The sequence below is a fragment of the Haliotis rubra genome, unplaced genomic scaffold, assembly GCF_003918875.1.
Source record: "Haliotis rubra isolate DU_JTF1 unplaced genomic scaffold, ASM391887v1 Scf2, whole genome shotgun sequence".
NCBI lineage: Eukaryota > Metazoa > Mollusca > Gastropoda > Lepetellida > Haliotidae > Haliotis > Haliotis rubra.
Window position 1 is genome coordinate 1,014,042 of NW_025766002.1, and position 15,071 is coordinate 1,029,112.

At 42.0% G+C, this 15,071-nt stretch overlaps 1 protein-coding gene across 1 annotated transcript; it reads right to left on the bottom strand.

Annotated features, from left to right (window-relative positions):
• Positions 1-13,307: 13,307 nt before the first annotated feature.
• On the bottom strand, positions 13,308-15,071 carry LOC124275313 (arylsulfatase B-like). Its single transcript, XM_046710811.1, has one exon. The coding sequence runs from the start codon at positions 15,036-15,038 to the stop codon at positions 13,548-13,550; it is 1,491 nt and encodes a 496-aa protein (XP_046566767.1). The 5' UTR covers positions 15,039-15,071; the 3' UTR covers positions 13,308-13,547.

Here is a 15,071-nt window from a genome sequence, read left to right on the forward strand (position 1 = left end):
GTTATTGCTAAAGTTTCAAGAAGATGTTCATTCTGTCCAACCGAAGGTTCTTCACATATTACTTATTCTGCTCAACTTCGTCATTACCATCGGTTCACAAGGTCATATTCTGTCTTTCCATCACCGTCAAATGTTCAATTAGACCAACAGATATTCACGCAGTGCAACAACATTATAACCCAAATTTCACTATGTAATTATAATTTCTGTTAAAATTGTTTCAGGAGATAATTGATAATTTTTAGATAATAAGATGACGTCATGTGAAATAGACGCATAACCGCACTCTCGCACACACGTGCACGCGCACACACACACGCACGCACGAACGCACACACACATTCCTGTATGGTAGGATTCAGAAGACAACATGTTTCTATATAACCGACATAAGCGAGAGTTACTTCAATCAACCGGATTAGACTACTTGTAGGTATCTTCCAGCTCACGAGCTCATGACTAATGTCTGGTGTGCCGCCGGATGTACGAATCACGTGTATGACATGGAGTGTCCCTCTGTATGTAGTAGGACGGGACAGTTATCAGTCGATCGGAAGGGGAGTTTTCCGGAGTAACTTGTATTCTTTATCGTTTTATGTCTATCATAACAATGTATCTAATAGTTATGCAGATTTGTGTGAATGCTATATTTATTTCAAATCAAATATAATTAAACCTTTGTGGGAAACATTGTTATTTATAATATAACCTTCAGACTTAGTTATAATAAGGTTTGTCATGCTTACTATCATATACCGGTCATACATAACACTCAATCAATATAATAAGTTCGTTGACACTTAGGCCTGAATATGTCATGTTAAGATACGTTTTAGGCAAGACTCCCTCGCTGAAAATATATATAAAATACTTATCAAACTTTGATGTGACTAAACCCGTATTATTTAGATGAAATGTAAACGTATACATTTAATCCGAAACTGAATATAAAGTTTCTAATCTAAGCCAGCATGACCAGTAGTAATTCAAGGCCGGTTCACAATGGTCAACAGCGGTAGCCCTGGCTGGACATCGCGTTGACGAAGGTCTGGTGAGGTGGCAATGTCAAGGTTAACGAAGGAAGAATGTGAATGACAGGTGCCAGTCAAACTGATGATGTTCAGAATACCTTGGCACAACGAAACACAGGGGGGTCATTCATTCAATAAATTCACATTGTGTTGACCTGGCAGTAGGGAATTTGGCGTACATGATACCAAGGAATGTATTTACAGTTTATTTTGAACTTTGGGGTTTCAAGGCAGTTAAAGTTCCTAAATATACTCCCGAAGAACATTCGTTTACTGATCTTGTGTTTTTAAATTTCTTTTTCATGCAGGGCTTTCTTTGATGAAAGTGTTTCCCGATATAACGATTTTGCCAACTAATTAATCACAGTTGAACCTTTAAAGAAAAAGTATCAAGCATCAGAGATAAGCTCTGTTTATTTGAAAAAAAGTACAAAAAAGATAATGGTAAACAACATGAAGAAGCGGGCATCTAGGTTATAGCAGACTTATCCTTGAGCAACAAACAAATAGTGAACAATCCTTTAGCCAAAGTAAGCCTTTCCTCAACGGCTATCACTGTATCCACAAGAAAGCCATATGAACTGTCCTAGTATATCAAAGAACAATCTCCCGATAAAGCCGTTCCGGAAACCTATTCCACAAACAATATTTTCCCTGCAGTGAAACCCACTGACCAGTTGTCCAAGGATGATAGAGAAATGACCGTTCCGTTTCCTCTCCTGCCAAATCACCGGTATTTCCTCTTCTCCGCCCCGTGTGGACTTCAAAGTAGATTCTGGCACTCGCAGCGAGAGAAGTAGCTCGCCAAGAGCGACATATTTGTAATGGCAAGAGCCCTGAGACAATGCCTCATTGTCATAACGTTGTAATGTCCTTCTAGGTAACCTACGCTCTTTGTGTCTGTCACAAGTAATATTAGTTTTGGAATTCTTCTAGTTTGCAAACCCTGTCACACTGAGAAAGTAGGGGGTTTGTGATCTTGAGAGATTTGATTGTTACTGAAATTAGTTCCAATCCCTTTTTTATAATTCTCACGATAACCAGTTTAGAAGGAATCAAAGTAATTAAAGGCTTGTTTTGGCAGGTTTGTAGATTTTGGGGTTAGTTTGTGCAGCATGTAAATCACAAGATGTGTCTGGAGGACAAATTAATCTATTTCAGAGATGTTATCAGTTCAAGGTCTTAACTAAAAACCCGTTCCAATATACACAATTCAAACGCCAATACCCCAAAACATTCAAATTCAGTTTAAGGTGGGGTAGAAACGACATAGGTCAACAGAGTGAGTGAGTGAGTTTAGTTTTACGTCGATGTTGGCAATATTCCAGCAATATAACGGCAGGGGACACCAGAAATGGGCTTCATACATTGTACCCATGTGGGGAATCGAACTCGGGTCTTCGCTATGACGAACGAACGCTTTAACCACTAGGCTACCCCACCACCCCAGGTCAACAGACATGGTACATGGTGGCACTAGGCGTTTAGTGGCGTCAACAGTCAGACTTGGAAGGTTGTTAGGGTCATATGAGACTCAATGCAAAACTACTAGTTGGTTAGCATGCTTCAATAACATTCCAGGGATTGTCCCGTGATGTACAGACAGACAGAATGGTGATGATGATGGTACTGACGATTCCGAACATACAGACACATACGTGCACACAAAAGACATAAACGCCCACAACACTTCAAATACATCTCTCTCTCTCTCTCTCAGCAGAGAGACACACACACACACACACACACACACACACAAAACAAACCCCAAAGACATGTGTTACGCATCAGCATACACTGGCAGCCTCAACAAATCGTGACTTCATGTCTATCGATAGATTGTCAATATTTTCTTGATGATATCAATGTGTATCCAGTGTTAACATGGTTCGCTAACAACATTCACAATTTTCACTATAAAACAAAATTATGCAATATATCTAGAGGCAACATTGATAGAACGGAAGTATATAGATATCAATATATTTTTTCCGTGATTCGTGGCTGTTTATCTGATCCAGTCACTGTATTACGTGGAGTTTGTCGCTAAAACTCGCATAAAACTTCGTTATCTGATGGATTTAGAAACTTAAACTGAAACATAAGTATCTTTAACATAACCTGCGGACTTCAGAATCGTTGCAAGAGTTCAGTTGTCAGCGCCTCGAGGCATTGTTTACAAAATAGAAATGTAACAGTTATTTTAATAAAATGCTTTTACAGATGTTTGTTAAACCTGACACAAACATGATCAAAAGCTGTGTATGCACATGCAGCCTGTGAAATGGTTTATTACGGTACATGTATCGGATTCTGAACATGTTTGTTCGCTGTTTAACGCAGCATTCAACAAACTCATTTCAAACTCCACTCGTTCATATAAACATTTATAGATAAATATCCGAAAACAATGTCTGCGGACCGAGCTCCCAGTTTTGATCTGTTATATCTTATGCTCAATCCAAAACGTATACAGGGACGATGGGTAGCTCATTGGTTGATGATCACTGCGGAGTTCCGGGTTCGAATCCCCTTCTTTCTGTCCTATACCTTGAAACGTTACTGGAATAATGCTACTCGCTAAGCAACGTCGAAATTGTTACTTTTTAAAGAAATTGTGAAGAAAAGACGTAATTGTTATTACTTTAAGGAATTGGCCAAGTTTTTAGCACACCCGTCATCAGTTAACGGAAGCAGCGATTCGCTTGGATAGTTGCCTCATTATTTTCTTTGAATGCAAACATAAACCCTTTGGTTACCTTTGGTAGGTTTTACAGATATACATACATAAAAGGGAGAAATCAATCTAAAAAATAATACAAAAGAAATGTAATTTTCTGATGGAATTTCTCCCCGTGTTACAGGTACTTGTGAAAAGGCTCACCTGGTGCTACGCAGGTGTATTTCTCACACTTCTTAATTAATTAAGTTCATTGCAATTAATACCTGTACATATCGTTTACCTGAGAATGGTCATTTACATATCTAACCAGTGCAGCCCAGCTGATGGTGAACACTGCATGACCTGGGCTTCATGAGTTCACAGGCTTCATTCACAAAATAAACACAAAAGAGTCCGTATTCCAAGGACGTCTTTTGTGACGTCAATCACCTCGCAGCGCCACCACACGTGTAATTAATGCCGACAAGCCTTTCTTTAAATTCGTTTTTGTGTTATAGGGTCTACAACGAATACTAACAAAGATAGCAGATCAAAGGCGAGATCAGCAGGTAATTTACAGGTATGCAGGGTGTTAGCTCTTGGCGTGGACAGGTGAACTTCGATACTGTGAAGAAGTCAATTAACGGTTCAAACAGGTGATCAGGGCTGGTTTGTTGGGTGACGTACTTGGCCGTAGTCGAGTGTACGTATAGTTTCTGGGGGTGTAATGTTGGCCTGTTTGCAAAAGGCTAGGTAACCAGGGCACTTTTCATGGACAAAGTTTTGCTAATCTGGGTTTGAGTGAGTGAGGGGGTTTGGTTGAACATCGCTTTGAACAGTATTTCAGTTACATTATATATTCCGTGTATATATATAAATCCGTATAATCATGGACAATAAGGCTTCCTGATGCGAGTCTTAGATGTTTATCTTTGGTGATTCCACCAGCAAGGGATGATGCTGACAAACGTAAAAACATTTTGGGGCGAACCGGGCTTAGATACCACACTTTGAAATATAGGTTCCTGGCAACCCAAGGGCCACAACTCTTCACTCAACGTCATCGCACTGTGGGGCCCTAGACGACTGGGTCACCGCAAGCTAACCGTGGATATTGATATATTGAGGGGCGGATCCAGAGGGGAGTAGGGGGTGGGTTTTTTGTGTGCAGGGGTTGCAACCCCCTTTGTCACGAAATGTTTTCCCTGAGGTGTATTTCCCCCTAACCTGTGGACTTCATGATGTATGTGCAACTCACCCCACCCCCCTCCCTTCCAAAATCCTGGATCCGCCCCTGATATTACTTACCCGGTGTTAATAATGGAATAAGTGTATGTCAATTTCAATTTTCCACTTTGGTCTGAACCCATGTGTATGGCTCTGACAAGCCTAGACATGTACTGAGAATCGACCAAAATCAAATCAAATGAAACACGGTCTTACAGTTAAACAGACTTACAAATGAGATGCTGATATTCACCGCAATTTTTCAGTTTTACAACATAAGATATTTGGGGTTTTCAGAGTTTCGCCGAAAAGTACCAACTTTTCAGATCACCTAAAACAAATCGTTCCTAAGTATTCTTGGCGGACTTACAGCTAAACATTGGTTCATCGTGCTCCAAATTAAAAGACAAACATTTGTTCGAACTGAGAGGAAACCAGCTCCCGAAATACATTAAAGTGCCGTAAGACTTTTGCTTGCCGATAGATTGTATTTTCTCCTGAAACTGTATCTTTAGACAACGACAGGTATTCCTGTAGACAGAATCTGTATTTCTAGGTGTCACCTTTTGTTTAAGCGAACACTTACTTTTTTATTTCCTTTTTCTTGTAATTAACTGAAACAGTTTTAAACATAACTGTTCTTATGACAACTGGAACTAGGTAAGACAGAGCGACGTATCGGGGTAGATTGACTCACCAAAATCTAAAATGCCGATCAAACAATTAGATGCATCTACTTGTTGGCCTAAACAAATACAGTTCGTCAAGAACGCAACTTTGCAGAAAGAAATAGTTTGTATGAAAATAGTTCAGTTAGCCGGACGTACACGACGGATAAAGCGTCGATACTTCCCATGGTACGTTCGGAACACTTTGTACCCGGTTTTCTGATACATATGTTAAGCAAGGGACATTCCACAATATCTCCACTCAGGGGAAAAGTAAACAGAATTCAATTCATAGTCAGCTGAGTACCAGTCGAGTGAAAGCAGCCTTTCACTTTACACCCAGATCTGAGTGTTTAAACAGGATTGGCATTCAGGTCTGGAGGAAAGCTCAAGACACGGCACATATCGCACTATTAAATCCAACTTTGAAACTGAGACGTATCTTCACAACGTCAAATCAAAATCTCTTATTCATTCGTTTCATTCGATTTCGACTAGGTCTCAGTGAATTGGAGGTCAATAAAGGACTGACTGACTGACTGAGTTTAGTTTTACGCCGCTTTTAGCAATATTCCAGCAATATCACGGCGGGGGACACCAGAAATGGGCTTAACACATTGTGTCCATGTGGGGAATCGAACCCGGGTCTTCGGCGTGACGAGCCAACGCTTTAACCACTAGGCTACCCCACCGCCCCATCAATAAAGGAAGACACTATAACATCGAAACAACAACCAGACTCTGTAAAATATGTAACAACGGAGTCGAAGACGAATACCATTTTATGTATGTCTGCCCAATCTATGATGAACTCTGAATTAAATATTTACCTACATCTAATTTCATATCCACACATACTTTTAAGAAACTGTTATCTTGCAGAAATCCTTCTACCCAATTTCACATTGCCGTATATATACACCATGCTTTAAAATTACGCCAAACTTCGTTTTGTTAATTGAATTATATTTTTGTTCAACCTATGTATATTCCTATATTTATAAACTCTGTCAAAAAAGAAACGCAACCCCTGTCCTCAGATATGAAAAATTCGTTTGAATGAAGTTATTGCTTCCAAACGAAATTTTATTCGAATGTATTGAAATGATACACGTAATTAATGAAGATTACCATCCAAACAACTGCATTTGTACGCATAAGTGTATTTTATTGCTTATTCCGTCACAACGCATGAAATGACCCTCATGGTGACTTCGCACAAAAAAAACACATGCAAATCATGAAAATGGCAGTTAATGTAGGGGTGTATAAAAGCCCATGTGCTTCCGTATTATATTCATTCATTTGTCGCCGAAAAGCTTGTGTTAAAATGCCACGATTGAGTGCTGCCGACCGAAATATCGCCATTGGTCGTGTTCAAGCCGGAGAAAGTTTTGGAACAGTTGCACGGCACCTAAATGTTCACAAAACAACGATATCCCGACTTTGGAGCCGCTACAACAACTGCAATTTGACCAACGATCGCCCGAGAAGTGGAAGGCCAAGAATCACGACCCCCCTTCAAGATCGGTACATCCGGGTCCATCACCTGCGTAATCGGCATGCCCTACCAACCGTGACTGCCACACAAATACCAGGTTTGAGGAGAGTGTCAGCTCAAACGATGAGGAACCGCCTGAAAGAAGCGGGTTTACGTGCCTGTAGACCAGTTGTTGGACCTGTACTACGCCCCTACATCGACGCCGACGACTCAGGTGGTGCAACAACGTAAGGATACGGACTTTACAAACTGGAGGCGAATCTGGTTTTCTGATGAATCACGTTTTCTTTTGCAACGTCACGACGGAAGACAGCGTCTGTATAGGAGACGTCATAAACGTTTTGCGCCCATCTGCGTCCGACCGGTGGACAGATTTGGCGGAGAAAGCGTCATGGTTTGGGGAACCATCTCATACAACCAGAAATCAGACTTGGTGATCGTTCCAGGGAACCTGACAGCCCAACGTTACATCAACCACGTGTTAGAGCTTCACCTTCTCCCGATTATTGACCAACAGACACAGATTTTTCAACGGGACAACGCCCGGCCTCATACTGCACGTGCAACAATGAACTTTCTGCAGAATTCCAACGTCAATGTCTTGCCATGACCCTCTAAATCACCAGACCTCAACCCTATTGAACACCTGTGGATACTCTGGATCGACGCGTACGTCAACGTCAGCCGCCGCCACAGACGCTGCAACAGCTCGCCGTTGCACTGCAGGAGGAGTGGAGAGCCATTCCCAGGAAAGAATCCGGCGTCTTATCCGTTCTTGTCCAAGGAGATGCCGTGCAGTGATTGCAGCGCGTGGTGCTCATACGAGATACTGAGAAAGACGCCCCCCCTGGTGCCAAACTGGTGTCTGTGAGATGACTTTTGAAATGACAATTTTAAACATGCCCATCTGGGTTATTATTCTGCCAAATTTCAGACTTCTGTCTTAAATAATAAAAATGCCGTGTCGTCCTAAAACTTCAGATCAAAATCTCTCAAATACAGGGGTTGCGTTTCTTTTTTGACAGAGTTTTTATATACATGTAACTCTATTGTATATGGGTCTATGGCCTTTTGTGCAATAAAGCATTGATTGATTGATTGATTGAGTGCACACTTTATCCTCAGGGTCCCGGTCCACAATGTGCTAAGGTGATCGTAGTTCCCATACTTTAGCATTGACTTACGATTGTCGTAACCCTAAGATCATTTTGAGTGAGTGAGTGACTTTCGTTTTACGCCGCTTTTAGCAATATTCCAGTAATAACATGGCGGGGGACACGTGAAATGGGCTTCACACATTGTGCCCATGTGGGCAATTGAAGACGGGTCTTCGGCGTGACGAGCGAACGCTTTAACCACTAGTTTACCCCACCTCCCCCTAAGATCATTTTGTGGAACTGGGGCCTGGTCACAACCCCATTGCGGCCTTTCCTGTTGCCTTGAGCTTTCGGACGTATCACAGTCTACGCGCGTTTAGCCATTCGATCCCCGATTTTGTGTTTATAAATTGTCTGGTCAACTTGAGGTAAGTGAGTGCATTTAGTTTTATGCCGCTTTTAGAAATATTGGAACATTATCGCAGCGAGTGTTAATTATTCCAGAACCTTCATGGTTAAGCGACTCTCGTTCACATTGGATCCCTGATGTTGATCTATAACGTGCTGCCGATGAAGAAAGCTTCACAAATATATATACACACTCTTATATGCCGGTGTCAGTGAGTGTGTGTGTTAGAAAGTCTTGGAGGCAGTGGTTCGGCTACTTGTGGTCTGTTATCTGTGAAATAGGTCGCTGTACGGAAGTCGGCCGCACATCGAAGGTGAGGTGAGGTGAGGTGAAATTGGGTTTAACGTCGTGCTTGAGAATATTTCGCTCATATGACGACGTGCATGCGTGTGTATGTGTATGTGTATGTGCGGCTGCTTGTACTAGCCCAGACTGAAGCTGGTTTTATGGTGCTAGCCCACTGAGATACCATGCCGCAGTGAAGCATGAATACCCCACTCAGACACATTATACTGACTCCGAGTCGACCAGTCCTTGATGTAACCATTAATGCCGAGCGCCAGGCAGGGACCAACAAGTACCATACTTAGTATTTTAAAGTATTTTGGTATTACGCTGTCGAGGATCGAACCCGCAACCTTCCGCTCTCCGGGCGGACGCTCTAACCACTACACCACGGAGGCGGTCGCACATCAAGGAGATTTGGCCAAGTCCATTTGAGTTGAAACCACCTCGACCTATCCTACTATTTCTCACATAGGTAAAGGTATGCACTTCTGCGTTGAAATGTGCGGGTACAGAGCACAACAAAGTTTACGTACATGATAAGAATGTTCAGTGTATTGTGCAACGGACAATGGAGACGGGCCAGTGCCATCGTCAGAAGAAACATGCCTCGAATAAATGTTACCTCTTATTAGTGACGTTCGGTTCAGTTAGAACACTGCGCATTGTCGACATTTCAACTGAAAAGAATTTTAACCATACAGGTAATTATTTGGTCGATGTTTTTCTGACACAGGCATTATTGTCACATTCCGATATGTAAAACTGCTGATCAGGCACAATACGTGTTTAAGGAGTAGACACGTGCCTGGTACACACGGCAGAGAGTGTTAACAGGTGCATTCGAAGGATGAATACGTATCTTTCAGACGTGACCTTTCCTCAAGGGCAGACAATCCTACATTTTTGAACGCGCATAAGACGGCTGACGGAGCATCTACAAAGCTCCAATTAGGCGAAAGGGAATAATTGTGGCATGCTTTTCAACCGCTGGCAAATGTAAAAGAGGATATTAAAGAAAGCATGTACCTCCTTGGGTTATTTGTTAATTTAGAAGGATAATAAGTAGAGAACCGAATGTAATTAACAAAAAGCCAGTGTCAGGGAAGTGCACGTGTACCGGGTTACAACGTAAAATGTTTTGACAGGGAAGGCATCTAGCGGGACAATGAACTTTCATAGCAACAGCATGTAACAGAGAGTGGTGTTGAAAGCGAATGAATTTTGCTTTTCGCAGCTCTCCGGACTGCACCAGTCGTAATAATAGCAGTTTTAATCAAACCTTTCCCACTGTTATCAGCCAACCTGTGAAGATTTGGTTCCTGCATCCCGATAACCAGCATAAACGGGCAGTTCCGAATGCAAAAACTGCAATAGCGCCTGAGTGTGCATGGTGATTATACTGCGGGGAAAAATTGTAAAGATGTGTAAACATTGTTGATTTATAAGCTGCATAACATCCTAGTTGCTAGCAGAATAGGTTTGCTAGCTAGATGCTTGCCATTCCATCGCTTTTGACCTAAATGTATTTTGCAAAATATAATAGCACTGGGAATCTAGACCCTGATTCAGGTCAGATTACTTCCCTTGATGCTGCATAATGATATAATATTTACAGCACTACCAATACCAACATCAACAAAAAAGCAACAACCCAAAACCAAAACCAAACAAACAAACAAAAAAACCAAACAAACGAATCTTTGATAAGGACTAAAGGACACGTGGAAGTGAGTGAGTATGTTTTTTACACCACATTTAGCAGCCTCCTACCTACATCACGGCAGAGATGTGGGTGGACATAGAACACGGGTCCTTGGCGTGACGTTTTAACAATATAGGCTTGCCTGGGAAAGATGACGAGCCTATCTGTTCCTAGACTACAGAGCAAAATATATTCAACCCATGTTCCTCACTCACTCACTCACTCACTCACAAAGATAGTCATATGATGTGATTACATCCTAGTCATCTCCAGATTTGTCATCCCACTCATCCCCTGGGGTTGTCCCGTGACGAAGCCGCCCTTGACTGAATGAAATTGTTTAGTTATATACAACACAATATGTCACGTCATGTTCCGAATGAATGAAACATACATGCAACGTACACGTCAGCATGCTCAACAATACATGCCCTCGGACGCTATGTAATTACATGACATTTACCTGTTACCGTGAACGTGATAACTTTCTATACTGCCTACGTGATTATACACCCAATCTGAAGATAATCACACCATCAAAAATGTATGTACAGGTGTGGACGGTTTTACCTGTGATTGCGTAGGTGGAATAATGCTTGATTACAGGGGGGCAGTATATTGTTACCCCACGTGTTGACGGAAGTAGGTGTGGGTCATGGTGGTACATTACAAACTGCGTTTTCATTTGAAAATATCACTGTTCTGACGACACGACCAAATAATATCCTGGCGTTCCTTTCCTCTGTCCATTTGATACAAAAGAAATACTGAAATGTGTATTATACTATTAACAATTATTCATATTTATCTTATTTTAAACCTTTCAAAACTTTATAGCCGATTTAGCAATGCCGGTATCCTTAATACTTGCTAAAGTTTTAGCAGTTTTGTTTTCTTATTACTATTTTCTTCTTTAGACAAACTGTACGATCCCAACATGGCCAAAATTACTAAAATTCCTGCAAACCTACCTACCTCCCCCCCTACCAATCTACCTGTCCATTTGCCTGCCTGTCTTCTTAAACAGATAAAGGTTAATGACCCTTTTGCCTCCCTATTTACCACGACTTTAACTGAAAACAATGGGTGAGAGCACAGTGAGGCATGTAGGCTTACGCGATATCTACATAACATCTCGAGCAACAATATTGAAAAAAACTTAATGCACGCAGCATCCAATCCGATCACACTGCATGCAGTGCGACAATTGCTTTGGAGAAAAGATTTGTGTTGTGTGCTAGTCACGTGAACTAGTATATTCCCATAATGCACGACGAGATCTACAGGGTTGAGGTGAGTAGAATGGCATGTTTGGTGTCACGTGTTGTGGAAATGGGATCTGAAACGTTGTCGCCGGTGTTATGTCACAAAGGAACACAAAGTATATGGTCTCATTCGAAGTATATACGAGATGTACGAGCATAAACACAAGACTACCAAGGTTTAAAGTTGTTCCGCTAGTCACACCCAGCAACATGCATGAGCCACCCACAAAACGCTGTTTTCTCTAATGTTAACGGCATAAAAACGCCCGTTCTCTTTAATGTTAATGGCATAAAAACGCCCGTTCTCTTTAATGTTAATGGCATAAAAACGCCCGTTTTCTCTAATGTTAATGACATAAAAACGCCCTTTCTCTCTAATGTTAACGGCATAAAAATGCCCGTTCTCTTTAATGTTAACGGCATAAAAACGCCCGTTCTCTCTAATGTTAACGGCATAAAAACGCCCTTTCTCTCTAATGTTAATGGCATAACAACGCCCATTCTCTCTAATGTTAATGGCATAAAAACGCCCGTTCTCTCTGATGTTAATGACATAAAACCTCTCGTTCCGTCTTTGCCACACTATGTTGCTTCTGTAAAGGAAGTCCACATTAAACCTTGATTCTCCCGAAAACTTAACGTTTGAACAACGACTAGTGGTTCAACGCTGCCGCTCTTGACCCCAACGACGCCTTGCGGCATGGTGAACGTCTGTCAGTCCTGGACATCGGGCATGCAGTTTCCAGCTCTGAAGCGAAATCGTTTGTACGCTCTATCTAACTCCTGTTGCTCCGTGGAGCTCCTCTCCAATTGGTTTCGTAACGCAGTCATTCTGCTTAAATGGTCTGGTGCGCCAGTTGTCGCCCCTGATTGACCAGATTGACGTGTGTCATAAGTGTTACCTGTTCCTCGATGTCGTGATTGTAGTCTGCAAGTTACTGACTGTGAAACCTTACTCTATCTTGTTCCGACTTCCATCATGACAGTTGCACGTGACTGACGCCGTTTGTATATAATATCAGAACAACCTTAGGTCTGGGTTACTGAAATGTCACTGAAATGTACAACACTCTGACAACTTTCACTTAAAATTTCGATATTTACCCCGACCACGTTCACGTGCACATATCATGAAAAACGCTTGCGCAAAATTGGTGTTTCTGCACGAAATTCAAAACGTATTATTGGTGTACAAATCATCCTCTAAATCTATATACAATAACTCAACTTGGTTCTCCAAAATGTTACCCACAAATGGAATACGACCAATTTTAAAAATGTAAAAATACGCGCTTAACCACAAGGCTACCAGTCCAACAAGCAACTAGGTCAAGGTCTAAAGACAAGCATACTTACATTATCTATCAACATCTCAAGGTTAACATGTAGGTTTTCTGCTGTCATCGTTTACATCCAGGTATAGATACAGATAGTATCATAGATAACATGTGACCATATTGGACACGAACGTCGTTTATTTGTGGTTGTACCACCTTTAGAGTTTTTTTAATCGAAAAAGCAGACATGTCTTCATTTAAACTGCGGCTTATCAATCAAACAATCGAACAGGAACGGGTAATTGTAACATAACAACCAATGAATTTAAAATGACAAGTTTCAGTCACTTATTTTATAGCTGATTGTCAATTAAATTAGCTGTAACTTTTCTGGTGGCCAACACAAAATATTCACAAAAATCAGCACCAGCCTGGGCTCCAGTTGCCTCCATAGAGATCTGGATTAGATTTAGGATCATTCGGTGGTTGATAAGCTGGTACTCGTGTCTTCTCCCAGTTCTCAAGGCGTTGTTTCATCATCGTTACAAGCTCGGGGTACTTAGCAGACAGGTCGAAATGTTCAGTTGGGTCGGAGGTGATATTGTACAACATATACGGAGGGAACTGAAATTGGGAGTCCTGGGTATCTGAACTCTCACCAGACGTTGGAAGAGGAACCCATCCACTGTGAGCTCCCGGTGACCCTCGCATCAGTTTGAGGTCACCATATCTAATTGCTGAGGAGTTGGTCTTGTCGTAGATGTTGTAGACGAACTCATTCCTCTTACTTGGTCCACCAATGATGAGCATGTCGTACTGACTGACTCCGTCCATGTTGGGATCTGTGTTCTTTCCACCAGCCAACTCCACCAATGTCGGGTACCAGTCCACAGCATGCATCATTCCAGTGTTGAGGTAGCCCGTCTTCTTTAGAAGGGTTTTACTGTAGATGAATCCAGTTCCTTTCGTCCCACCTTCCCATAGTGTAGCCTTAGTTCCACGTAGCGGAAGATTATTTGCAGCACCATGAAAAGGTCCGCCATTGTCAGTCGTGAATACCAACAGCAAGTTGTCAATGAGTCCCGTTTCCTCTAAGGCATTGGTGATGTTGGCAACAGCTTCATCAAGGGCACTGATCATACCGCAGTAGGTCCTTCGTGTTAAGTTGTGGATATGGTCGTTCAACTTCTCATACTCAGGAGGAACTTCGAGTGGTGCGTGTACAGCTTGAAACGGCAGATACAAATATAACGGCGTGTTCTTATCGTGAGATTTAATGATATCAACTGCCCGTTCTGCAAACACATGAGTTGAATATTTACCCTTGGCTTCCGTATATACAGATGTATTGAAGCGTAGATCGTAGCCAGAGAATTTGTCATATCCTCTTGTGTGGTTATAATATTCTTCAGCGCCAGTGTAATACCCAACAAAGGTATCAAAGCCACGATAGGTCGGAGTATATTTTATGTTACAGAAGCCCACATGCCATTTCCCTACAGCATGGGTGCTGTATCCCAGTTCCTTTAACTTCTGAGGGAGGAAGGTGAACTTGATGGGAACAAAGCCAGGAGATGTTGGCCTGATGACGCCGTCCTGTAGTCCAGTGTGATATGGGAAGTACCCAGTCATGAAGCAGTTTCTGGATGGTGAACATACGGGCTGGACATAGGAGGAGTTGAGGATGACACCAGCTTTGGCTAACTTGTCCAGGTGAGGCGTCAAAACCTGTGGATTACGGAAACCAATATCATTCCAGCCCAGATCGTCTGCAACTATGAACACGATGTGTGGGCTGGCTGCTTGACTTCCATTAAGGAATACCAGAATAAGGACAACAGTCGTAACAAGTTGTACAGGCTCCATGACTGAGGCTGTTGTGTTGGGGAGCAGCTTTATCTCTATAGACATGTGATATTACATGGTCATTACGCAGCAGACGTA